Below are 25,726 nucleotides of genomic sequence, written 5' to 3'. Positions count from 1 at the left end.
GGATGGAAAAGGCACTAACTGGACGTTTGGGCGTTTAACCTGATGAGGAGTGGGAACAGTTTTTGTGTGGAGTGAGCTATTTAGCATGTAGGAAGTTACAATGGGAGCTATAGGAAGTTATAACAAGGAGCCATAATGGGTACACAGTAACCTACGTAAGCCTCGAATAGTTTATGTGGATAAAGCCCACAGTTTAAAAGTAACACAAACACGACTGTACTATTGAGTGTGGCTTTTATATTTTTTTTTAATTTTAACGGACACAGACTTTTCATATCTGGGGAAGGGCATGCCCCCTCACATAGTGTGTGATGATGAGATCACCTTACTTGTGAAATCTGTCACTCAGCATTCATCACATGTGTGTGCTGGAAGCCTTCGATTCCTTCTTATCCTCTTGACAGGTAGTGAGCAAAATCCACTCTGGAGCTCTGTTTCCTGTCCCTATTAAAGCACTTTTATGTTGTGAAACTATGCCACATTTATCAAAATAAGGCAATTACCACTTTGTATTTACCAGCTATTACCCTTCAAGTAGTGTGCTATTTAAAAAGAAAAAAATACCATGCCATGCTCAGAATCGGAAAGATAGAAATATTCTGACAAATTCTCAGAGCTCGGCATTCCACTCTTTAATAAAAACTAAGAACAAATAGAAAACCTAAAACGTGCATTGCCCTTATACCACACCCTGCCTGTCCTGGCACAGCTCCGTCCAGTTCTGCTGTTTCTGCAATTTTGTCTTTACAGCTTTTGGAGGCGGGCCCACCTTTACTACCAACACTCAGGAGGTAGAGACAGGGGGATCTTTGTGAGTTCAAGGTTAGCTGGTCTACGTGTTAAGTTGCAGACCAGCCAGGGCTACTGAGTGAGACTGTCTCAAAAAACAAACAAAGGCATTTGGTGTTTTTGCTTTTTGCTTTTTGCTTTTTGTTTTTTGTTTTTGTTTTGTTTTGTTTTGTTTTTTGTTTTTTGGGGGTTTTTTTGTTTTTTTGTTTTTTTTGAGAGACAAAGTATCATCTTGTAAACCAGAACTGGCCTTAACCTTGGCTTGTTTACCAAGGTTAAGGAATGACAGGTGTATACCACCACACTGAGCTGTTCCTCCCTTAAAGCAGTAATAAACTCCAGAAATATGCTTGGCCAACAGGACATGTGAAAGATTTATGTACTTGTTCATTTAGCATATCGGTTCTCTACCTGTGTAGGTCACAACCCTTTGGGGTTTGAATGACCTTACCACTGGGTCATCTAAGACCATCGGAAAACACAGATACTTACATTATGGTTCGTAACAGCAAAATTACAGTTGTGAAGTAGCGATGAAATAATTTTATAGTTGGGGGTCACCATGGCATGAGGAATTGTATTAAAGGGTTGTAGCATTAGGAAGGGTGAGAACCATGGATTTAACAAATATTTGTTTGCTGCTCTCTGTGCTGAGCTGCTACACACACACTTTGGGGACAGGGCAGTATGACATGTCCTCTTCTATTGGGATTCAGTGGGAAACGATAAATTAAAACAAAAGAAGGGGCTGGGGATTTAGCTCAGTGGTAGAGCGCTTACCTAGGAAGCGCAAGGCCCTGGGTTTGGTCCCCAGCTCCGAAAAAAAGAACCAAAAAAAAAAAAAAGATAGAAAAAGAAAACTAGACAGAAAAAAGACAGGCCTGTGTGATGAAAGGGAGACCACCCATATAGAGTCACTGGAGTTAAACAGAGTTGATGAGCTAATTTAAGATATTTCCTTCTGGGTTGGGAATTTAGCTCAGTGGTAGAGCGCTTGCCTAGCAAGCACAAGGCCCTGGGTTCGGTCCCCAGCTCTGAAAAAAAGAAAAGGAAAAAAAAAAAAAAGAGAGAGATGTTTCCTTCTACACCATAGAATTCCATACTGGTGTTGTGTTCCATTATAACTTTGAAAAGAGCTGATTTGGGGCTGGAGAGATGGCTCAGCTGTTAAGAGCACTGGCTGCTCTTCCAGAGGACCTGGGTTGGATTCCCAGCACCCACAACCACAGCTCACAACCATCTGGAACTCCAGGTCCAGGAGATCTGGCGCCCTCTTCTGGCCTCCATGGGCACTGCACACCTGTGGTCCACAGACCTACATGCAGGCAAACACCCACACATATTAAATAAATAGATAGGGAAAAAATGTATCTTAAAAAAGGAAAGAGCTGGCACGTTCAATTTCATTTGCTCACATTTGTGTACTTAAGCAACAACAACAGGACAGTACTGCTCATTGCCAAGCACTGTTGTAGATAAAGTCACCGTGTGTTTAAGATGGCTTCCCCTTCCTTAATGAATACGATGTGTGCCAGGGCAGTGGCACAGAGAGAGTGGACGACAGAGTGAGCCCAGAACCTTCCCACCATGTTCCTTCTTCTGTCCTGAGTCAGTTCAGCAGGTGAATTTGCAGACACAAGAGATTTTAGTGTCTGTTGGAATCATTCAAATTTTCATTAAGGGAGCTATGACGAGGTCCTACTTCTGTCTTGTTCTAGGGCTGAGTGTGTGGCTGTGTATATGTGGCTCTGAGTATGTGTGTGTGTGTGTGTGTGTGTGTGTGTGTGTGTGTGTACACTTATGGAGGCTTGAGCTATTTACCTTTTAATTTTATTTTTGAGACGGGGTCTCACTATGTAGTCCTGGCTAGCCCGTTACTTGCTATATAGACCAGGCTGACCCCAAACTCATGAACAGCCACCTACCTCTGCCTGTGACCATGCCACCATACCCAGCTCCCTCCCACTCTGTCTTTTGAGAGAGTGTCTAAGTCAGACTGACTGGCCGATGAGCCTCAGAGACCCACCTGTCTCCCCCCGCCCCAGCTCTGAGATTACAAGTATACACCATTCTGCCTGGCTTTTTACCCGGATTCTAGGCTTTGAAGTTGGGTCCTCAATGCTTGCAAGGCAAACACTGGCTGAGCCATCTTCCTAGCCGAGTCTGTCTTTATTTGTTCTCATGTTATTTATGTTGATTTTGCATGTATGAATGTTCTGTACACATGTATGTTTGTGCACTATGTGGGTTCGCAGTGCCCTTGGAGGCCAGAGGAGTGCATCAGAGCCCCTGAAGCTGGGGTTACAGATGGTTGTGAGCCATCAACTGGGTGCTGGGAGACAAACCCAGGTCCTTCTCAAGAGCAACAGTGCTCTTAACCACTGAGCCATCTCTCCAGCACCCCTTCCTTGTTCTTAACTAAGAAAGACTGCTTACCTGAACCCCAGCTCTTCACTCTTCTGTCAGGCCCCCCACATACTTAAATCTCCAGTTTCTTCCACTCCCAATCTCTTTGCCTTTCCTCTACAATCATGAGCTGGTGGTCCTGGTCTGATTTGGAGACCTCCCTGAAACACCGTCTTCCACATGTCTGACTAGGAAGCAGAACTGCTCTCCCGTCCCAGTTTTCCTCTTGGTGAACCCACACCCACTGAACTCCGCTATACTGGAAAATCTCACTGTTGTCTCAGCCCTAAAGCCTGAAAGCCCCAAGTTAAACCATCCAAGTATCCTATGGCAGCCCACACATCTAAAATAGGTAACCGGCACCCAGCCCGCACCTCACTGCTGACTAACTGACTTGTCCCATAAATAGCTCAGTGTTACTCGATCAGACAGCCACTGCTCACAGAGAGGGATCTTTGTTTCCTGGCACACATGTGCCGTCTCTGGTCGTCAACACAACCCAGGTCCAGTGCACTGGACCATGGCTGTAGCATAGTCCTTAGGAGAACTGTGCAAATCAGTAGCTCAGTCACTTTCAGATTGGATTCAAGATGCCCAGAAAGCAGTGTTAGAGCAAGTCTGGTTTCAAGGTCTTCCTCCTATTAACGTAGCTTCTCCAGTCTGGGGAATCCCAGGTCTCTGCCAAATGGACTCAGGTCTGTCAGAAAAGGTTCCTAGTAGTTTCAGAAAGCCTTTGTTTGTTTATCTGAGTACACTGTAGCTGTCTTCAAACACACCAGATCCCATTACAGATGGTTGTGAGCCACCATGAACTCAGGACTTCAGTGCTCTTAACTGCTGAGCCATCTCTCCAGCCCCCAGAAAGCCATTTTCTTTTTTTTGTTGTTGTTGTTTTTTGTTTGTTTGTTTTTTGTTTTTTGTTTTTTTTCCGGACCTGAGGACCGAACCCAGGGCCTTTCATTTGCTAGGCAAGCACTCTACCACTGAGCTAAATCCTCAACCCCAGAAAGCCATTTTCTAAAGTGTGCTTCTGTTGGTGCAGCTTGTTTTGGTTTTGATGTTGTTTCTTTAAGAAAGGGTCACAGGAAGCCCAAGTTGGCCTTGAACTCTTGATCCTCCTGCCTTCATGTCCTGAGTTCAGGGATTATAGGCTTTACCACAATAGCTCATTAAAAAAAAAAAAAGTCTCACGGTTGCTGAGACTACTGGCTCAAGCCTGTGATCTTAGGTTAAATTAGAAGACAGCAAGTTCAGTGGGCCATGGTGGTGCACGCCTTTAATCCCAGCAATCAGGAGGTAGAGGTAGGCAGATCTCTGAGTTTGAGGACAACCAGGACTACAAAGAGAAATCCTGTCTCAAAAAAACAAAACGACAACAACAAAACCAAATAAATGAATTAAAATTTAAAAATGAAAAGTTTAGGGCCAGCCTGGGCTATAGAGTGAATACATAGTCAGCCTAGACAACTAACTTAGTGAAACACTCTCTCCAAATAAAAAGTCCAGAAGAGGCCTGGAATATAGGTCAGCTGTGGAGCTCTTCTTGCCTGGCATGACCCAGGTCATAGGTTCAATCTCCATTATAAAAGGAGAGCAACGAGAAACCCGACCGCTAACCATTGCAACACCACAGTCCATTCTCCTAGTCAACACATACTGTTTCTGCCTTGGACTGTGTGTGGGTGTCGTAAATCAAACATTGTTCTACAGATTCCATAGCAGTAACTCCAACGGTGAACTTGGCCAGATAAGTCTCTGCTCTGTGTTAAGAGCGCGGCTGCTAAGCTCACTGTGAGAACATGCAGGCCTCGCTCTGTCCCGAGTCTCGTCTGTCTTTCTGATCCCGTTCAAAGGGTAGCGTCTTCCATTTCACAAAGCCCAAATACCAAACCTAAAGTTATTGTTCAGATCGCTACACTGATCATTCATGGTGCCCGTTTGAAACGATGCTATAACCCCGTGGCGGTTTCCAGCGAAAGCAAAGACCGGGTCTAGGATATCGAAACTGTTCACGGCTCCTTCCCTAAGGCTGGTTTTTATGGTTCCGCCTTTTGCGCCACAATAGTCAATGTTTCATAGATCCGTCTGGGGCCCTTCCCACGGCCATGCTGGGTGTCTGCATTTTAAAAACACGATAAAGCTTGAAGTCAGTTCAAGAATATTGATCGGGGCAGGTGTGATGGTTCAGTGGGTAAAGGCAGTTACTGAGCAACCTGGCAACCTGCGTTTGATCCCTAGAACCTACCTAAAGATGCAGGGAAAGAAACGACTCCACAAAACCATCCTCTGACCTCCACACATCCACTGCGGCACGTCTGTGCCCGCACGAAACCACACACAGTAATAAAAGGAAAAGAAATGTTTACAGACTTGACCTATACTGTACCAAAAGGAGAGAGAACATTCACTCTTAAAACCTGTGCATATTTACTTCAGTGGCTTTGAAGGGGACGGAGACTAGAAACAAACAAATAAATCAAGGCCTTTGTTTAACAGGTTGTAAGCCATGGCAATGTGGATACAGGCTCAGCAGCTCCAGGGCGATGCCCTTCATCAGATGCAGGCCTTGTACGGCCAGCATTTCCCCATCGAGGTGCGACATTATTTATCCCAGTGGATCGAAAGTCAAGCCTGGTAGGTAAAGAGTTTCTATGTCATCTTTTGGGAAGCACAAGGACATTGAACTTGGATGAGAAAAAATGTTATAGCTAAGACTTTAAAAGTTGTGAGTAACCTAGGCTTCGTGGTCCCCACCTCTAACACTCATGATCCTAGCTGAGGCAGAAGGAAAAGGAGGAGGTGGGGGATGGGGGGGAGCTGTGTGTTGGGCTGGATGAGTAAGCTCAGTGGTAAAGTACAGGCATGAGGCATCAAGGCTCTGGATTCAGCCCTTAGGTCCCATCTCCAAGAAAAGTTGTTTGAAAATCTTCATGCAACACACACACACACACACACACACACACACACACACACACACACACACACACGCTCCTCTTAGATTCAGGGAGATGAAATAATTTTGGAACTTTTAATTTTTGTTTTTTTTTAATTAAGAATATATGTGTGTGTCTGTATATGGATGTATACACGAGGGCAGGTACCCTCGGAGGCCAGAAAACAGCTGGAGCTGGAGTTCCAAGGGGTTTTGAACCACCCAATGTGGCTGTTGGGATCTGAACTCAGGTAGAGCAGGAAGCCCTCCGAACCACACAGCCATCTCTCCAGCCTCTCAGCTTGCCTTGTTTGGTTTGGTTTGGCTTGGCTTGTTTTTTGTTTTTTGTTTGGTTTTGTTTTTTTGTTTTTTGGGTTTTTTTTTTTTGTTTTTGTTTTGTTTTGGGGTTTTTTTTGTTGTTGTTTGTTTGTTTGAGACAAGGTCTCTCACTGTGGCCTTGGCTGTCCTGGAACTCGAAAGTTCTGGGATTAAACGCAAGAATCATGCCTGGCTTTTTTTCCCCAAGGTAAAATTTCACCGTGTAGTTATGCATGGCCTGCATGCATTATATAGACCAGCCTAGTCTTAGGCTCGAGATCAGCCTTTGCCTCCCATGCGCTGAAATTTATATCTTATAAATCAGATGTTTAACATACTAATTTAATAATCAGAACATTCGTGGCTCTTTGTTTTCTTCTTTTTCTGAAACAAGGCCTCACACTATGTAGGCCTGGCTGTCCCGGAATTCACTCAGTAGACTAGGCTAGCCTTGAACTCACAGAGATCCGGCTCCCTCTGCCTCCCAAGTGCTGGGATGAAAGGCCCGTGTCATTACACCTGGCTTGAAACATTCGTGTTTTAAATTCATATTTACATATACAAACGAAAATACTCTAAAATATCAACAACGAGGCAAGATAGCTCAGTGAGTTAAAAAAAAAAAAAAAAAAACTAGCCACCAACCCTGATATTCTGAATTTCAATGTCAGAACCAACATGGTAGACAAAACTGACACCTCCACACTGCAATGTGGCATCCACATTGAGACATACACAGACACAAACTAAATGGCTTTTTTTTTTCCTTTTTAAATACGAATAGTGGGGGTTGGGGATTTAGCTCAGTGGTAGAGCGCTTGCCTAGGAACCGCAAGGCCCTGGGTTCGGTCCCCAGCTCCAAAAAAAAAAAAAAAAAAATACAAATAATGATTACCTCTCAGTGTTGACTTAGCCAACATCTTTATTTCCTAAATTATGAATTATGTACCTGAGCTTTAAAATTGTTAGATCAGTATAACACAGGCCAGTAGTAACGTATCTTACTTTGCAGTGCTATGGCAAAACTTGCAGCTCACACAGGACATCTATACCAAGGAGCTGCTGCCTCCTCAGCTCTGCCACATCCTCACCGGCCCGCCGTGTGCCCTGCAGTGCTCAGGGCAGGGCGCTTGCCCGTCAGCCCCAGTCTGTCAGTCAGCGTGACACATTCATTAGACTAGACAGCCTTTTACCCGGGTGGTGGGGCTACAGCTCTGGTGCTGCTGGGAGGAGGCTGTCTATATCCGCTGGAGATGAGGCCGTACAGTAATTATAGCAGTTTGTTAGCCAGGCTCCATTCAGAAACAAGCCTGCCGAAGGAAGGCAATTTTTCTGGGCAATTAAAAAAAAAATCTCAGCTTCATATAATTAAGAGGGGGAAAAAAAAAAACCCTGGCTAAATAGGAGAATGTCAAACAGTCAAACACACCTAGGTTGGTCCTTTCCCTTTCTCTTTCCTTTTTTTTTTTTTCTGTTTCAACGATTTGGGGGACTTCGGAAAACATTAATAAGAAGTTCTGTTGATTTACAATTTCACTCGGAGACCAGAGATAAGGATGCTGATCAGCTGTAGAGCATTCGTCCAGCTCGACAGACCTGGCTCAATTCCAAGAGAGAACAAAAGACCGTTTTCATTTATTTGAGCACAATAACGCAATGCCTGTGATTCCAGCTACTCAGGAAGCTGAGGCAGGGGAATTACTTAAGCCTAGGAACTCAAGACAGTCCTAGGCAAGTGGGCTTTCATCTAGCAGGTCTCCCGAGTGGTCTACTTACTGACCAAGCTCTGCAAAATGTGGGGTGATGTTAAGGAGAACCTGCATTTTAGATAGTGTCCTTCCATGAAGAAATAGAGATACCAACAAAGAGTTTCCAGTTCTTCGTACTGAAGCTGTCGCGAAGTCTTCTGTCGTAGGCAATGGTTGAGTTGGAATTGAGAACCAGATTGCTGAGTTCTATCTCAAAGACTGGATCCTCTCAGCGGCGGGCTCCCAGTCAGAACCGGAGGGCAAGGCAGCGCCTTCAGCCCTTCCAGCCTTCCACTTAGTACATATTTTATTCAACACATAGAGTATACAGTTCTAAAAGCCGGTTTTGTCACTGCCCTCTCCAGACACAGGTCGGGTGGTCTCTGGTGACCCAGTCTCAGGGCTTTGGTGTGCTTCTGCCTGGCCGTTTGCCACCAGTCACTCGCTAACTACAGGGATTTGTGGGTGGCTGTCTTTTAGCTGCCGCTGGCTCTCTTCCCTGGCTGCGGACCTGGTCAGCAGTAATTAGATATTATTTCAGCCTGACAGCTGTTTGGTTTGTCAGCGCGCTAAGTCACTTAAGTATTACCCAGCAACAATTGTTGCCTACCTTGTAGACCAAAAAAAAAAAAAATTTTAAAAGACAAAAGAAAGAAGATAAGGAGGAAGTAGACCCAATCCCTGTCACCAGCTGAAGAGCTCTGAATGACGCGAGGTCCGTGGACTGATTTCTCGCCTTCACCAGATGAGCCAGTGCTCCTTCCAAGCCCCGTATCTGCAGTGGCGACAGACAATTCTCACGGGTGTCAATACTTGTAGGCACCTTCTGCCTTGATGCCTCCTTTCCAGGGTTCCTGAGGAAGGGCAGTGACTGGGGGCCTGGAACCAGTCAAGGGTGGAAAGGCGATGCAGAACTGTCTTGACCTCGTGCCCCATACACCCTGGAGATAAGAGCATAAACTGGAAGTTAGCAGACCCCTTTTCCCTTCAGAGTACACAAAGAAGCCTTCCCCCTTCATTCCTAGGAAGGGGCGGGTTATTACCAGAGTCAGTCGGTAAAGGGAAGTGGGAGGGGTGGGAGGTTGGAGAAAGAGATATAAAGTTCACCTAAGATAATTAAGAGTCAGGCCTTGTAGACATTTAGCCACCTTATGCCGGGGTATCCCTTAACTCGTGAACACAGAAGAGATTATGTCTCGGACCCACACAATGGCTCATACCTACAGTCCCAGCACCCACAAAACAAGTGTAGTGTGTAAAGGCTGCATGTGTACAGGCTCCTGTGCATGTATGTATACAGATTGTGTAATTTTTTTCCCCTAGGGACTCAATAGATCTTGATAATCCACAGGAGAACATTAAGGCCACCCAGCTCCTGGAGGGCCTGGTGCAGGAGCTGCAGAAGAAGGCAGAACACCAGGTGGGGGAAGATGGGTTTTTGCTGAAGATCAAGCTGGGGCACTATGCCACGCAGCTCCAGGTGGGTGCGAATGCTGGCCACGGCTAGGCCCTGCCCCTTCGAGGGCTTTTTCATTTATTTTTCTGAAGACACGTGTTCTGATCTTTAACCCAGCATCGTAGAATTGTGTGTTCCGTGCACATGGTTCTGATTGGCTTTGTGGTTGTGGCTGTTACCTTCTTTGAGACAAGAGTGTCACCGTGGGGCTGGAGAGTTGGTTCTGTGGTTAAGGGTGCTTCCTGCTTGTCTCAGGGTTATTATTGATGAAACACTGTGAACGTAAGCGAATTGAGGAGAAGGTTTATATGGCTTACACTCCATATCACCGTTTGTCATCGGAGGAAGTCGAGATAGGAACCCAAGCAAAGCAGGAACCTGGTGGCAGGAGCTGATGCAGAGGCCATGGAGGGATGCTGCTTACTGGCTTGCTCCCTCCCCATTGCTTGCTCTGCTTGCTCTCTTATAGTTCCCAGAACTACCAGGGGTGGTCCCACCCACAATGGCCTCTGCCCTCCCACATCAATCCCTAATTAACAAAATGCCTACAACCCAATCCTATTTTTAAAAAAAATTTTTTCTCCATTGGGGTGCCCTCCTCTGGTGATTCTAGCTTGGGTCAGGTTGACACAAAACCAGCCAGTACCCGTGTAGAGGACCGGGGTTCAATTCTCAGCACCCACATCAGGAGACTCTCAGTTACTTGTAACTCCAGCTCCCGGGGATTGAACCCCTTCTTCTGACCTCTACATGCATTTGCCCACAAGTGGCATACAGACACACAGACACATAAATCAAAATAGAAAATAATCTTTATTAAAAAGAAAGGAAAAGCTTCGCTATTTAGGCCAGATTGGCCACAAACTGGAAATCCTCCTGCATCAGTACCACTCCACCCCCAGTGTGGGCTGCAGGTGAGCACCACTCCCAGCCATGATTTTTACTCTCTCTTTTAACTTCTTATTTCAAAATAATTTTTGAATTTGCACAAAGTTGCAGCAGTGGGACAACAAGCCCCCTACATATGCTCAGGTCCATTTATGTTATCTCTCGCACATTCCTCTCTCTTTCCCTACACACACACGCACTCACACACACACACACACACACACACACACACACACATTCACACAATACACACATGTACACCATGTACATATACTCGCACACACACATACTCACACAATATACACACACATACACACATACTCACACAATACACATACACCATGTATACATACACATACATTCACACACATACACACATTCTCACACAATACACACACATATACACATACACATAAACAGACAAACACACACACACATACTCATACAGTACACACACATACACACACATACACACACACACTATTTTTAGTTGAGAGTAAGTTACGAGCATTCTCTCTCTCCCCTGAGTATCTCGGCGTGAATGTTCTAAGAACAATAACTTCCCTTACACGGTCACAATACAGTTATCAAGTTACTGTGTTTAACGTTCACACTAACTCTTGCTTACTCTTCTGTCTCTATTATCCGCTTGTCAACTGACTCACAGTGTCCTGTAGGGTATTCTCCTCCCTCCAGTTCACGGTCCAGTCCAAGAGTACATATGATATCTAGTTAGTATATCTCTTTAATATTTTTTTTGGTTGTTTTTTTTTTTCGGAGCTGGGGACCGAACCCAGGGCCTTGCGCTTCCTAGGCAAGCGCTCTACCACTGAGCTAAATCCCCTCTTTAATATTTTATTTGCTTTGGTTTCAGTTTTGTGATTTGTCTGCTTTTGAGATAAGGCCTCGTAGCCCATGCTAGTCTTGAACTTTAAGCGACCATCTTATCCCAGCTAGTCTGCCCATCTTTTCCTGTTCTTTAACCTAACAACATTCATTTTGCAACCTTATTTTGACTTTGACATTAACATTTTTAAATAATCACTTATTTCCTGGCTTTTAATACTTTTACCTTTTTGTTTTAAACGTTGGGAATGTGCACATGAGTGTAGTGCCCTCAGGGAGCAGAAGAGGGCATCATATCCCCTGGAGCTAGAATTACAGATAGTTGTGAGCTGACGTGGGTGCTGGGAATTGAACTCTGGTCTTCTGTAATAAGGTAGGGTCTCACCATGTTGTCTAAGCTGGTCTCAAACTCTAAATAACTTGTGTTGCCCTCCGGGATGCCCCGTCCAGAGAAAGGTGTCCATCTTCTCTCTGTGTGACAGTAATTCTGACTGTAACTGACAGGAAATTTCAGAGTCCTGTGTCTTGTCTGCTGTGGCCTTTTAGAAACTTTCCCGTTGCCAAGAATGTTGCTGTAGTGCTTTTGGCGTTAAGATTCAGAGAGCAAAGCAGCCTCACCTTCTCACTGTAATTGCATTTTCCACTGTGTTTTTCTCTCGCTCCCGCCCACACGGGGAGCAGCGCCACCCATGACTCCACCATTACCGCATCTCTGTCATGAGTGCTCCCTGTCCTGAGTCGGGTTAACCCACAACACAGTGGAGCAAAGTGATGTCTGCTGTTGTCCTCTTTCAGAACACGTATGACCGCTGCCCCATGGAGCTGGTTCGCTGTATCCGGCACATTCTATACAATGAACAGAGGCTGGTCCGAGAAGCCAACAACGTGAGTGTGCCCATGGGTGTGGAAGAGGAGCTAGGGACCCCTTCTTGATCCATTTCTCTTTGGACCCCACTTTGTCAAGGTGACCCAATATGCACTAGTGTCTTAGTTGGGGTTTTACTGCTCTGAACATGGTGAACAGACACCATGACCAAAGCAACTCTTTTTTTTTTTTTTAAGACTTACTTATTTATATGAGTACACTCTCATTCTCTTCAGACACACCAGAAGAGGGCATCGGATCCCATTATAGATGGTTGTGAGCCATCATGTGGTTGCTGGGAATTGAACTCAGGACCTCTGGAAGAGCAGTCAGTGCTCTCAACCACTGAGCCATCTCTCCAGCCCAACCAAGGCAACTCTTATAAGAACATTTAATTGGGGCTGGCTTACAGGTTCAAAGGAAGGAACGTGGCAGCATCCAGGCAGACATGGTTCAGGAGGAGCTGAGAGTTCTACATCTTCATCTGAAGGCTGCTAGCAGAATACTGACTTCCAGGCAGCTAGGGTGAAGGTCTTAATCCCACGCCCACAGTAACACACCTCCTCCAACCTGGCCACACCTCCTCCAACCTGGCCACACCTACTCCAACCTGGCCACACCTACTCCAACAGAGTCACACCTCCTCCAACCTGGCCACACCTACTCCAACCTGGCCACACCTCCTCCAACAGAGTCACACCTCCAAATAGTGCCAGTCCCTGGGCCGAGCATACACATACCATTACAACAGGGGTCTCTCTTTAGGGAGCTGATCTTAGCTTTCTAACTTAAGTGAGGTTACAACCGCAGAGTAAGATGAACACGTCAAACTAATTTAACCCCAAGCAAATCATTTTCATATTGAAGCATGCTCGCAGTCTAGGGAGATGACTTAGTTGAAATTTCTTCATGGTGTCTGGGTTGGCTGCTGAAGGAGTGGGTCAAACTTAGTCACTTAAACAGCCAGATCCACAGGGGCCTTGTGCACGCCTCCCCCATAACGTCCTCCGAGGGGCTTCAGACGCCTTCGGAAGCCTTCGGGTGTGGCTTCATCCATGGTAGAAGCAAATGACTTCATCACCAGACTGCCTTGAGATACAGACCATGTATTATTCCCAATGTGTCCCCAACGAAGTCACAGTCATGGCATTGGGTCAATGAGTGAATATGGAATCGGGGTTATAATCATCAAGCAGAAGACCCAAGTAACCACTGGGGTATATGGAGTTCTAGTTTCTCAAAGAAATGGGCGCAACCTCTGTGATACGCTCTAGTGGAGGCCAGAGCTGAAACAGAAGTTTTTACTGTGAAGAAACCCTGTCAGGGCACCCGTCCCCACACACTTCCCATTCTATCCCGATTCTCACACGTGGCATTTGTGACTTCTTCTGACCTCAAATTTAACTTCTGGTGTCTTACCTTCACCTGAGGGTTAAGACCGAAGACTTCCTCTCATCCTCCCACCCTGGATCTCCCATTTGTTCCCAGGGAAGCTCTCCGGCTGGAAGTCTTGCTGACGCCATGTCCCAGAAGCACCTTCAGATCAACCAAACGTTTGAGGAGCTGCGTCTGATCACACAGGACACGGAGAGCGAGCTGAAGAAGCTGCAGCAGACCCAAGAGTACTTCATCATCCAGTACCAGGAGAGCCTGCGGATCCAAGGTGAGGCTGCCAGTGGGATCCTCGGCGCTATGAGGGTGGGAGTGAGGTCTGGGAGCAAGCTCTGAGGAAATGGAAGAGAACCTGGCTCCAGTCTGAGCCTTGCCTTTGTCTGAGTAGAACGGAACCGTTCACACCGGAGAAGGAGCTGGGCAGCTTAGGGAGAGAACGTAGCACCCGACACGGAGAGTGTGCGGTCTCACTCAGGTTTCCTGTTCTCATGAAGTTTGAGGTTGCTGTAGAAGGTGCTTCCTTTTAAGGTTTAAAAGGTCCAGGGGCTGGAAAGGTGGCTCAGCAGTGAAAAGCACTGGCTGTTCCTCCAGAGGCCCTGAGTTCAATTCCCAGCACCCCCATGGCAGCTCACAGCCATCTGTGACTGTAATCCCACAGCGGCCAGCGCCCTCTGGTGGTGTATATACATGCAAACAAAACACCCATGTACATAAGTAAATACATCTTTCCCAGGCATGGCGGCACACATCTTTAATCCCAGCCCTTGTCAGGCAGGGGAAGAAAGAAGGATGACAGAGGAAGGAAGGCAGAGAAGGAAGACTCTGTGAGTCTGAGAACAGCCTGGACTACAAAGAGAGTTCTAGGACAGTTCCGGGACAGCCATGGCTATTCCACAGAGAAACCCTGTCTCCAAAAACAAACAAAATTAAGCATCTATAGATTGATAAATAGCTTATAGAGGATATAACCTAATTGTATAAAAGAGAGTAAGCATTCCTTACAGTAATTGTTTGTTTGTTTGTTTGTTTGTTTGTTTTAGACAAGGTTCCGTTGCATAATAGCCTTGGGTGTCCTGGGATTCACTCTGTAGACCAGGCTACCCTTGAACTCAGAGACCCACCTGCCTCTGCCTCCTGACTGCTGGTATCAAAGGCGTGGGCCAACACGACCTGCCCTAGTGTGAGCAGTTTATGAATGCAGTCTTGACGAAGTGATAGGTGGGAAGTGCATCCCATATAGGAGCTCGGGTGTAGCTCGGTGGTAGAATGCTTTCCTGACGTGTGAGACCCTGGCCTCTGTCTCCCAGAACAGAAGGCTCTCCATTCGTGGTGCCTGCCATTTAGTGGTCTCTGCAGTTATTCAGAGGTCTTTCCTGTGACCCTGTATGCCTTGTGGATAATGTCCCCTAGCCTTTGTCCTAGGACACACAGAATTTGAAGATTCTTCCGAGAGCTGTGGAGCCTCAGCAGAGCTCATCTTAACCCTACACTTTGTTCTCCATGCGTGCATGAGTGTCTCAGACTCTCAGAGAGGGCGGAGCCATGGCTCAAGTGATTAAGAACACAGGCTTCCCTTGCATAGGAGTTGGGTTTGACTCCCAGAATCCACTTGGTGGCTCAAAACCATCTGTAACTCCACTTCCAAGTAATCCAATACCCTCTCTGACCTCTGCGGGCACCAGGCGTGCACACTGTAGACAGACATACACGTATGCAAAAACACTCACGCACATGGAATAAATCCAAAACCAATTTAAAGAATAAGAATTTCAGAAGACGTCTGTCCCCACACCCCCAGGCACATAGCCTGTGTCTTCTAAGGTCACGTGTGTAAAGCATGGCATATTGCTACGCTGACATTATTTACTGACTCCCAGGCTTCCCAGATTATAAATCATTGAGAAAGAACCAAGTCTTTTAGCTCTGTACCCTGAGGCCAGCATAAATTATAGTTGCGGGCTTATCCTGGCTGTCTTAATGTTGCTTTTGTCTGTCCCAGCTTGTGTGTCCCCGGGGCAAGGACAAGGTCAGTATGACATGCTTCTCAGAGGCTAGCCATGAACTTCAATGAGACATGCCAGTATGCACAAATTCTTGGCAAGACCAGAGTAAGGATGCTGGGCTACTCAGGGGCCACCGGAGGAAACAATAATGCGAGTACTCCGGTATTTTTCTGGGCATGGAGCAAGGAACAAGGAAAACAGTGGACAGGTAGTCCAACCCTGGACAGACTTGATGGAGGAGAGCCAATGAGGACTCTTTATGTGACTCTGTGTCCCGCTTCTGTCTCAGGGGTCTGTCCATATGTCTTGAAAGGTACCAAAAGAAAAATGAGAATGTAGCTGGGGAGGGGGGCTGCTTGCCTAGCATGCAACAGGTCCTCGTTTGGTCCCCAGCATGCACAGCGAGACAGAAGTATTAGTCTCCAGAACAGCCCACTGAGCAGCTGTCAAGATTCTCCCTTTACAGACGGGAGACTGAGGCACGAGAAAGACAGGATTTACCCAAGTTCACCCAGCTGATAAACCACAGACACACTCGTACACACAGTCTAACATCAATCCTGATGCCCTTGATGGAGGGCAGGATGCCCTCTGTGTGTGAGCGGCCAGGCAGGCACTACTAAGGAGTTGCTTCCCATCAAACACCTGCTCCCAGCTAGGAGAGGTCAGGTCAGGAGAACCTTGATGTGCCTTCTGAGAGAGCGGCTTCATGATGGGGCGCCCATTCCTAGCTGCAACCCGGACCTACTATTGATGGGGTGTCTGACCTTGAGAGTGAAAGATCCCTCAGACTTCTCGCTGGACACGAGAAATGATGGTGGTGGGTGTCCTGTCCCCTCCTCCAGCTCAGTTTGCCCAGCTGGCCCAACTGAACCCCCAGGAGCGCATGAGCAGGGAGACAGCCCTCCAGCAGAAGCAAGTGTCCCTGGAGACCTGGCTGCAGCGAGAGGCACAGACACTGCAGCAGTACCGCGTGGTTAGTGGGCCCAGCATCCCTCTACCCTGGGAGGGAGCTCTGTCGCCTGGGATTCAGGGCATCAGGTGGGGGACAGAGCCTGGGAGAGCAGGTCCCCTCTCTCCTGGGGTGCACATGAGTGGAGCGGGTATGAGAGGGCCAGGCCCTGGGTTCTAGGCCAGGGTCTGAGGAATGCTCCCCGGAAGCCAGAGAGCTGCTGTGCCCTCACACAGGAGCTGGCTGAAAAGCACCAGAAGACCCTGCAGCTGCTGAGGAAGCAGCAGACCATCATCCTGGACGACGAGCTGATCCAGTGGAAGCGGCGACAGCAACTGGCCGGGAATGGGGGTCCTCCTGAGGGCAGCCTGGATGTGCTGCAGTCCTGGTGAGGGTGAGAGGTGGGCAGGGTGGGCAGCTCGGGCGAGGATGCCGGCCGCCTCTTCTGTCCCTGCATTGGCGTGAGCGGCAGATTCCCACCATCTATGACAGCTCTCACTTTAGCAGTAACTTGGCTCCTGGTGGGACTTGGCTCCTCATGCCTGTGCCACCTCCCCCAAGGGATAGTGGGGTCTTGGAACGGGCAGGGATACTTTTGAGCTGGTTGGTGCCAAGTTGGGGCCACCCTAACAGTTGTCTGCTTTTGGAAAGTGGGACTCTGTTCTGTGCCTGTGCAGGGTAGCTGTGACCAAGGCCAGCACCTTTCTAGGGGTGGGGGGCGGTGCTTTGTTGGGAAGGAGGAAGCATATCCTGCATCCTCCTCCCCTGGCCTGGGCTGGAACAGAAGCCGCTGTCCCTCTGAAGGCCCTGGGCTCCTTGCAGGTGTGAGAAGCTGGCCGAGATCATCTGGCAGAACCGGCAGCAGATCCGCAGGGCTGAGCACCTGTGCCAGCAGCTGCCCATCCCAGGCCCCGTGGAGGAGATGCTGGCCGAGGTCAACGCCACCATCACAGACATCATCTCAGCCCTGGTCACCAGGTGACTGCTGCCTCCTGGCCGTGCTCAGACATGGCAGTTCCTGGGGGGTGGGCATGTTGAGGCCCCAGAACTGTCCAAACCCAGAGCTCTGCCCTAGTCCTGCTGGGCTGCCCTTCCCCCGTCCACTGTGGCTCCAATAGCCCTGCTGCTGTGGCTCCCTGCCCCAGTGTGTGTCGGGGACACTGGGGGAAGCACCACAGCCTCCAGCTCCCCTCACACCTGTCTCCAACCCCACGTCCTCTCCTGGAGGAGGCCAGGCCCCTCCTCTCCCTGTCTTCCTTCTCCCATCAGGTCCCACAGGAAGACCCTGCCTCCCAGCTGGCCCCCCAGCTCTCTTCCCTGGGCCAGTGTCTGGCAACCGTCTGGTCACTTGTGTCCCCTGCAGCACGTTCATCATCGAGAAGCAGCCTCCTCAGGTCCTGAAGACCCAGACCAAGTTCGCGGCCACCGTGCGCCTGCTGGTGGGCGGGAAGCTGAACGTGCACATGAACCCTCCGCAGGTGAAGGCAACCATCATCAGCGAGCAGCAGGCCAAGTCCCTGCTCAAGAACGAGAACACCCGCAAGTGAGTGTGCTTCAGCGTCCCCCGACTTGCCACTCCCCTTGGTCCACGAGGTCGGAGATAAAACTCTTCTATGATGTCTGTTCCTCTCTGGCTCTTCTGGACCTGAGAGTGAGTGCGAGGGCTTTTTTATTAAAGGTGGTGTCATCGGTCGGAGCCACTGTGGGCGGGGAGGGCAGAGGAGAAGGATGGGTAGATTTGGACAGCTCCTGGGCCTCACCGTGCCCAGCCCCGGGACTTGTCTCCTCTGTGCCTTGTCTTAGAAGCTAAGTTCCTCTCGGTGGCAGCTGTTCCTAGCGGCCCTCATTGTTTCCGGGCTCCAGCTTTCTCCGTGCCCATGCGTCCGTCTTCTGTCTGATTTGCAGTGATTATAGCGGCGAGATCCTGAACAACTGCTGCGTCATGGAGTACCACCAGGCCACAGGCACCCTCAGCGCCCACTTCAGAAACATGGTGAGGACCCGGGAGAAGCAAAGTGGACCCTCCCTCCGTATCTCAGGCCTCTTCATCTTCCTTGCTTCTCCTTTGCAGTCCCTGAAACGAATCAAGAGGTCTGACCGCCGTGGTGCAGAGTCGGTCACGGAAGAGAAGTTCACAATCTTGTTTGACTCACAGTTCAGTGTTGGTGGAAATGAGCTGGTCTTTCAAGTCAAGGTAAAGCCCTCTCCCTGTCAGCATGGATGCATGTGTGTGGACAGTGTGTGTGCACTATGTATAGCATATATATGGTGTATGTACTCAGGACACATGCAAATACATGTACAACATGTATGCCATATGTGTATTGTGTGTATGAGCAGTGTGTATAAAATGTATATAGTGTGTGAGTACACACGGTATGTATGTGCAGTATTTAGACCATGGGCACATTTATATAATATGCATACAGTTTGTGTGCAATGTGTGTACACCATGTGTGTATACAGTATGTATACATATGTATATATTATATATGTGCAGTGTATACATGCTGTATTCCTGCAGTGTGTGTATATACAATGTGTATACAGTATGTTACAGTGTGTGGGTATATACAGTGTGTGTAGTATGTATATACTGTGCTTGCCTATAGTGTATGTTCACAGTGTACATGCATATTTACAGAGTGGATATGCTGGGTGTATACCATGTATGTGTGTCAGATGGATTTGTGTATGCAGGATATATAGTCCATAGTGTGTCCAGTATGCATGGGCAGTGTGTGTATGATTTGTATGTGCAGTATGTGTGTATAGATTGTGTATATAATATACATATATGATTTTTAAAGACTTATTTATTTAATGTATATGAGTACACTGTCACTGTCTTCAGACACACCAGAAGAGGGCATCAGATCTCTTTACAGATGGTTGTGAGCCACCATGTGGTTGCTGGGATTTGAACTCAGGACCTCTGGAAGAGCAGTCAGTGCTCTTAACCCCTGAGCCATCTCTCCAGCTCATATGTTTGTTTATACAGTAATTCTACCGTGTGTCTTTTCATGCTGGTTTCTGTTTTGTTTTATTTTACTTTGCCAAAGATTTGTGACCCATAGGGTTTCTGTTTCATTGTTGACAAGTGGGAAATGGAGAGAACCTTATCCTTAGAGCTATTGTTTTTTCAAATTCCTTTTAGGTACAAACAATAACTTCTGGACTAGCTAGAAAGATGCCTGAAGCATGAACCATGGGAGCCACTCAGTGGAATTTAGAAAAAGATTGGAGTCTTTGTGGTTGTGTGGTTTTATATTTGCTTGTTTAGTGGGTTGGGTTTTTTGTTTGTTTTTAAAATATGGTCTTACTATATAGCTCAGACAGCCTAAAACCTACCCTGTAGCCCAGGCTAGCCTTGATCTTGATGTTCTGCTTCAGTGTCTAGTGCTGGGATTACAAGTATGCAATGTTTTAAACATTTCTCCCTGTAGACTCCTCTAGAAGTGTCTCCTTACCCTTACTCTTGTTTTCCTCTCCTGTTCTTCATGTACTTGTGAGACAGTTGTCCCATCCTTCAGAAGATCTAAGCAACCTCACCTGTAAAGTATCTTCACTTATGGCTGGGTTATGGGGCACAATCTTGTAGTGTTAGTCCCTTGGGAGCCCGAGGCAGGAGTCAAGCCAAGCAGTGGTGGTGTCCACCTTTGGTGTCAGGATTCAGGAGGCAGATGCAGATGAATCTCTGTGAGTTCAAAGCCAGCCTGATCCTCAAGAGTAAGTTTCAGAACAGGCAAATCTACACAGAGAAAACAGTGTCAGAGAGAGAGAGAGAGAGAGAGAGAGAGAGAGAGAGAGAGAGAGAGAAGCAAGCATGACAGCAGTATATGCATGCCTGTGATCCCAACACTTGAGGAATTAGAAGTAAAAGCAGGAGGATCAAGAGTTCAAGACCAGCCTCAGCTTCATAGGGAATTTGAGGTTAATGTATGCAATATGGACTTTTTAAAAAAAAAAAAAAAATGAAGGGGTTGGGGATTTAGCTCAGTTGTAGAGCGCTTGCCTAGGAAGTACAAGGCCCTGGGTTCGGTCCCCAGCTCCGGAAAAAAGAACCAAAAAAAAAAAAAAAAAAAAAAAAAAATGAGTTGAGGTCAACCTGGGCTATATCATGATTTGAAGTAGAGTCAGCCTAGACTTACAATGTAAGGGTTTTTTCCCCAAAAAGGAAAAATTAGTTAGCTTGTTAGAGAGCTAGAAAAACAGATGGATTAAATAGCTCGGCCTTTTAAGCTTGTGCCCCAACTGTTTGCGGTGACATTTCTTTGAGTGTGCCACTGAAACCCGGATGATCAGGAAACCAGGCAGAGAAGAAAGCAATGTTCGATCCTTCTCTGTCTTCCAGACCTTGTCGCTCCCGGTGGTGGTGATCGTTCACGGCAGCCAGGACAACAATGCGACGGCTACCGTCCTCTGGGACAACGCCTTTGCAGAGCCTGTGAGTGGATTCTGTGGTCTGTGGGTCTTCCGACCTCAAGCCTGGTGTCCTGAATCTTGTTTGTGTGTGTGTGTGTGTGTGTGTGGTGTGTGTGTGTGTGTGTGTTCTCTCTTTCTCTCTCTCTCTCTCTCTTACACACACACACACACACACACACACACACACACAGTACCATTTCCCTTGGGAGGCAGAATAGAAAAGGTGAGAGAGGAAGGGGTTGACATCCAGACAGGGTTTGAATTCAGGCTCTGCCTCCTCCCCTGGGGACCATGTGGAGTTCACTTGCTTGGAACTCGGGTAAAATGGTGCTCTGTAGCGCCATCATGAGGCTAAGCTCGGTTACACTGAAGATGCTCTAAATACTGGAATCCCCAGGGAAACCCCAGGCGGTCTGAGGCCTTTCCTAGAGTTTACTGTACCTGAGAACTTGCCTCAGTCATTGGACAGTAAATAAGGGTGACATCAGATGCCCTTCCCAAGTCTCAGGTATTCGTCCCACATCTGATGAAGAGTGATGTGGTTTGTCTGAAGGAACAGATAATCTTGTAGTATGTGCTCCCCCTCCAAAGCAGAATTACACAAGTATGCTAACAAGTATTTACTCTCTTACTCCCTCTCCTTCCTTTCCCTTCTCTTCCTCATTCCTGCCCATCCCACCCCCGCCCCCAACAGGGTCTCCTGTAGTGTCCTAGACCAGTGATGAATTCACTGTGCAGCTAAGAAACCCTAGCCTTCTTACCTCCCTTACAAGTACTAGGATCACAGACATTCACCAACCATATCCACTTTTTCTTTAAAAATTTATTTGTTTTGAGTACACTGTCACTCTCTTCAGACACACCAGAAGAGGGCATCAGCTCCCATTACAGATGGTTGTGAGTCACCATGTAGTTGCTGGGATTTGAACTCAGGACCTCTGGAAGAGCAGTCGGTGCTCTTAACCACTGAGCCATCTCTCCAGCCCTACACCCACTTTTTATGACATACTGGGCCTAAAACCCAGAGCCTTGTGCATGCTAAGCAAGCCCTCTCCCAGTTGAACTATCCCCAGTCCCTGATGAACATTTTCTAAACATTTCATGAGGAGGGGTCATTGCACGCTGGTAGAACACAGTTCCCAGAAGCATGATAAAAGCGTCGGCATTGTTGTTCAGCACATCGACATCTGTCTTTCTCTACTGCGAGATTCCTGGCTCTTCAACTGTCATCCTTAGGGAACCCTCCTTTATTGCAAAAGCAGGGTTTTATGAGCTCTTCCCTGTGTGTGCTGCGAAACCAGAGTTTAGACTCTTAAAAAAGGTCACAGCACACTGCCTTCAAAACCTCCTGCATCAGAGAGTGGGTGGATGGGTGAGTGGATGGATGGATGATGGATGGACGGATGTGTTTTGCATGTTGGGATCCAGCTGTGATTCCGGGTCCTCCATATCCTCCCTCTCAGGGACACCAATGTTCGCCAGCCTTTACTAAGGGCGGACTTGTACGCATACACTTTATTTGGGGTGAATCAGGGCTATATATATGAACCTTGGAGAGTGGGAAGGGGTTCTTCTTAGAGTGAAGTTGCATTGGCTGAAGCTTGGGGATACCTCATTTGCATGGAGAGGCATTCATCGAATTTCGAGGTGGATTACATGACCTTCCCCAGATAGAGTACGGTTTGTCCTCCCCAGATCAGGAGAAGAGGAAGTCCCGCACCAAGCTCAGAGAAGCTGACCAGACATGGTAGACCATAATTTTAGTAGCAAGGTACGACAGACAGGCAGACAGGCAGACAGACAGACGGAGGGACGGACGGACGGACGGACGGACGGACGAATGATAAACAGGTTGTCAGTACCCTCAACAGTCAGTCATGGAACTCACTCCTGTGATGTTGACACTTGAGAGGTAGAACCTGAAGGATCAGAAGTTCAAGGTTGTCTTCAAACTTAATAACAAGTTCAAGGCCAGACTGGGCTGCATGAGACCTTATCCCAGGAGATGGCTTCGTAAAGTGAATGCCATGCAAGTGAGGAGACCTGAGTCTTTATATTTTATTTTATGTGTGTGAGTGTTTTGCTTGTATGTGTCTACCATCTTGTGCCTGTTGCCCATGAAGCCAGAAGAGGGCGTCAGATCCCCTGGAACTGAAGTTACAGATAGTCATGGTCTGCCCCGTGGGTGCTGCAAGAACAGCCAGAGCTCTTACTCACTTGAGCTGTCTCTCCAGCCCCCCCCCCCCGCAATAAATTTAAGAAAAAAGAGGGGGGTTGGGGATTTAGCTCAGTGGTAGAGCGCTTGCCTAGCAAGCGCAAGGACCTGGGTTCGGTCCCCCGCTCCGAAAAAAAAAGAAAAAAAAAAAAGTAGAGGACTCATGAAAAACACACCTAAGGCTGACCTCTGACCTCCACATATGTGTACATATGTGCCTCACCCTTACACACACACACACACACACACACACACACACACACACACACACACACGACAAAAAGGGGAGGAGGAAGGGAGAAAGCAGGAGGTTGAAGAGAGAGGAAGTCTCCTCTCCTGGCTATTTGGAAGCCTACAGCTACAGTCGGGGTTCTGTGTGATATGAGCACCAGACCACATCCCTCCAGCCCTCACTGCACCCTCACCCTTATTGGCCAGCTAGCTCAATAAAGTGAGAAGCAGTGCATTACAAGTTCATATTCTAACCATTTCTCAATAAAGTTGCCAACTAGAAATTTTCCACTCCTCCATGCCAAGTTGCTTCACTTTGAGCTAGAGTTCTTGGCAGGTGACAAGGGCAAGTATTGTACTTGGGGCTGTACATCACGTGTATGTGTCCATTCTCTCTCTCTCTCTCTCTCTCTCTCTCTCTCTCTCTCTCTCTCCCTCCCTCCCTCCCTCCCTCCCTCCCTCCCTCTCTCTCTCCTCACTGAGAAAGCCAGACTTCTTGTCTCTCTGCTGGCTGCCCCCCCCCTTTCTTAAAAATAGGATCTCACATAGCCCAGGCTAACCCCAAACACTATGTAGTAGAGAGTGACTAGAACTTCTGATCTCCCCTCCCCCTCCCCCAGGTGCTAAGGACACAGGCATGGGCCACCACACCCAGCCCTGTTTTCACTATCTAAACTTCCAATGAATCTAGACCGTGAGCCAAAATGTGGTGATACTTTGGTTCTGACCCTATTTATTAGATGCGGAGTCTGACTGCAGGGTCAACAGCTTCCAAGCCACACACATAAGCCAGGGTGGCCCTCTAGCTGTGTCACGAATGAGGACATTAAAGTTGAGCCTTGTGTGTCTCTCAGAACGGGACAGCCCACTGAATATACTCAGGTTTGGCAAGACAAATCTAACTCCTTCCGACCAGTGCTGCTTTCTTTGTGGCTTGAGAGAATCAATCAAGCAGCTGTTGTCTTCTACACCGGCTTCTCCCCCTCTCAGGGCAGGGTGCCATTTGCCGTGCCTGACAAGGTGCTGTGGCCGCAGCTGTGTGAGGCGCTCAACATGAAGTTCAAGGCTGAGGTGCAGAGCAACCGGGGCTTGACCAAGGAGAACCTCGTGTTCCTGGCACAGAAACTGTTCAACAGCAGCAGCAACCACCTCGAGGACTACAACAGCATGTCCGTGTCCTGGTCCCAGTTCAACCGGGTGAGTGGCCGGCCGGCAGCTACTCTCACTCCAATCTTTCCAAGTGTTTGCCTGCTGGAGTTTCCCTGCCCTGAGCCCCTGTCCTTCATATGCCTCAGAAACTCTTTCCAAAGTCATAGAGACATCTGTAGATGGGCAGCTTAAGAGTTGGGCCTACCATAGAGTGACATCTTCCCATTGTGCCCGAGAATGGGGCCCTGCAGGCACTTAATGTGTCTCTCCCTCTGTGAAGGAAACCGTGAAGCAAATGTAAGCCTAGCTGGGTCCCACCAGCTCTGATGTCAGCTCAGGCTTCCCAGGGACCCTCAGCCCCCTGGAAGCGGGTACGGACAAAGGAAATGTTTCTCCTGGCATCAAACAAATCTGTGTTTGATCTATGATCGAGTCATAGCTTTGATTTTCAGTTAAACTTCTCCCTGCTCTGCCCGTACCTCCAGAGTTTCAGATGCCCTTAATTCAGAGAGCTCTGTGGCTTCTGAGTCATCTGAACGGTTCTGGGTCCAACTGGTGGTAGTCCGAGGAGGTCAGGAAAACAGGCCTCAGCGGTCCGCATTGTGGCAAACATTGTGGTAAAGCCCCCGCCTCCCACAGAACCTGGTTACTGTACTTGCCTGATAATTACTAGGAATGTGCATGATGTCAGCCTGTCTGTGGTTTAGTGTGATCTAATTCAGGTCAGACCTATGAACCCACCCTGCGTCTTGTTAAAGTGTAGGCTCTGATTGGTACCGGGTCCAGGGTGAGCCTGGAAAAAATGGGCGATTCTCAGTGTCTCCCAGAGGACACTGGTGCTGCTGTCACACACCACAGAAGTAGCCAGAGGCGAGTCTAGCAGGATCCCCTGGGGGGTACCAGCTCTGTGTCTTTTATCCCTCTCCTTTCCCTTTTCTTCCATGCTCTGTCTCTGAGGCTGTAAGGCCACTTGGTAATAGTCACACGGGCGTGTTTGCATGCTGACAGAGGAGATGTTTCCTTTACATCTAAAGTGTCTGTAGGTAGCCTAGGCTGCCCATCTCGCAAAGCACAAGCCAGGGTTTGGAGCTTTTCACTTTATTCAGAAGAG

At 47.9% G+C, this 25,726-nt stretch overlaps 1 protein-coding gene across 12 annotated transcripts in view; it reads left to right on the top strand.

Moving 5' to 3' along the window:
* The window catches only part of Stat5b (signal transducer and activator of transcription 5B), a 70,672-nt gene that overhangs the window by 36,622 nt on the left and 8,324 nt on the right, over positions 1-25,726 (top strand). For 6 of the 12 annotated variants that reach the window (XM_087569917.1, XM_087569916.1, XM_087569919.1 and 3 more), the window contains 12 exon segments: positions 5,692-5,829; positions 9,517-9,673; positions 12,179-12,268; positions 13,737-13,911; positions 16,489-16,619; positions 16,832-16,983; positions 17,418-17,573; positions 17,959-18,138; positions 18,501-18,588; positions 18,667-18,789; positions 20,950-21,042; positions 24,457-24,663. In XM_087569917.1, the coding sequence (XP_087426043.1) occupies positions 5,702-5,829; positions 9,517-9,673; positions 12,179-12,268; positions 13,737-13,911; positions 16,489-16,619; positions 16,832-16,983; positions 17,418-17,573; positions 17,959-18,138; positions 18,501-18,588; positions 18,667-18,789; positions 20,950-21,042; positions 24,457-24,663 (1,680 nt within the window). In that variant the 5' untranslated portion in view covers positions 5,692-5,701. 12 annotated transcript variants of the gene reach the window in all.

This window comes from Rattus norvegicus, chromosome 10 (genome assembly GCF_021556685.1).
Source record: "Rattus norvegicus strain SHRSP/BbbUtx chromosome 10, alternate assembly SHRSP_T2T, whole genome shotgun sequence".
NCBI lineage: Eukaryota > Metazoa > Chordata > Mammalia > Rodentia > Muridae > Rattus > Rattus norvegicus.
This window is presented reverse-complemented; position numbering and strand designations above follow the sequence as displayed.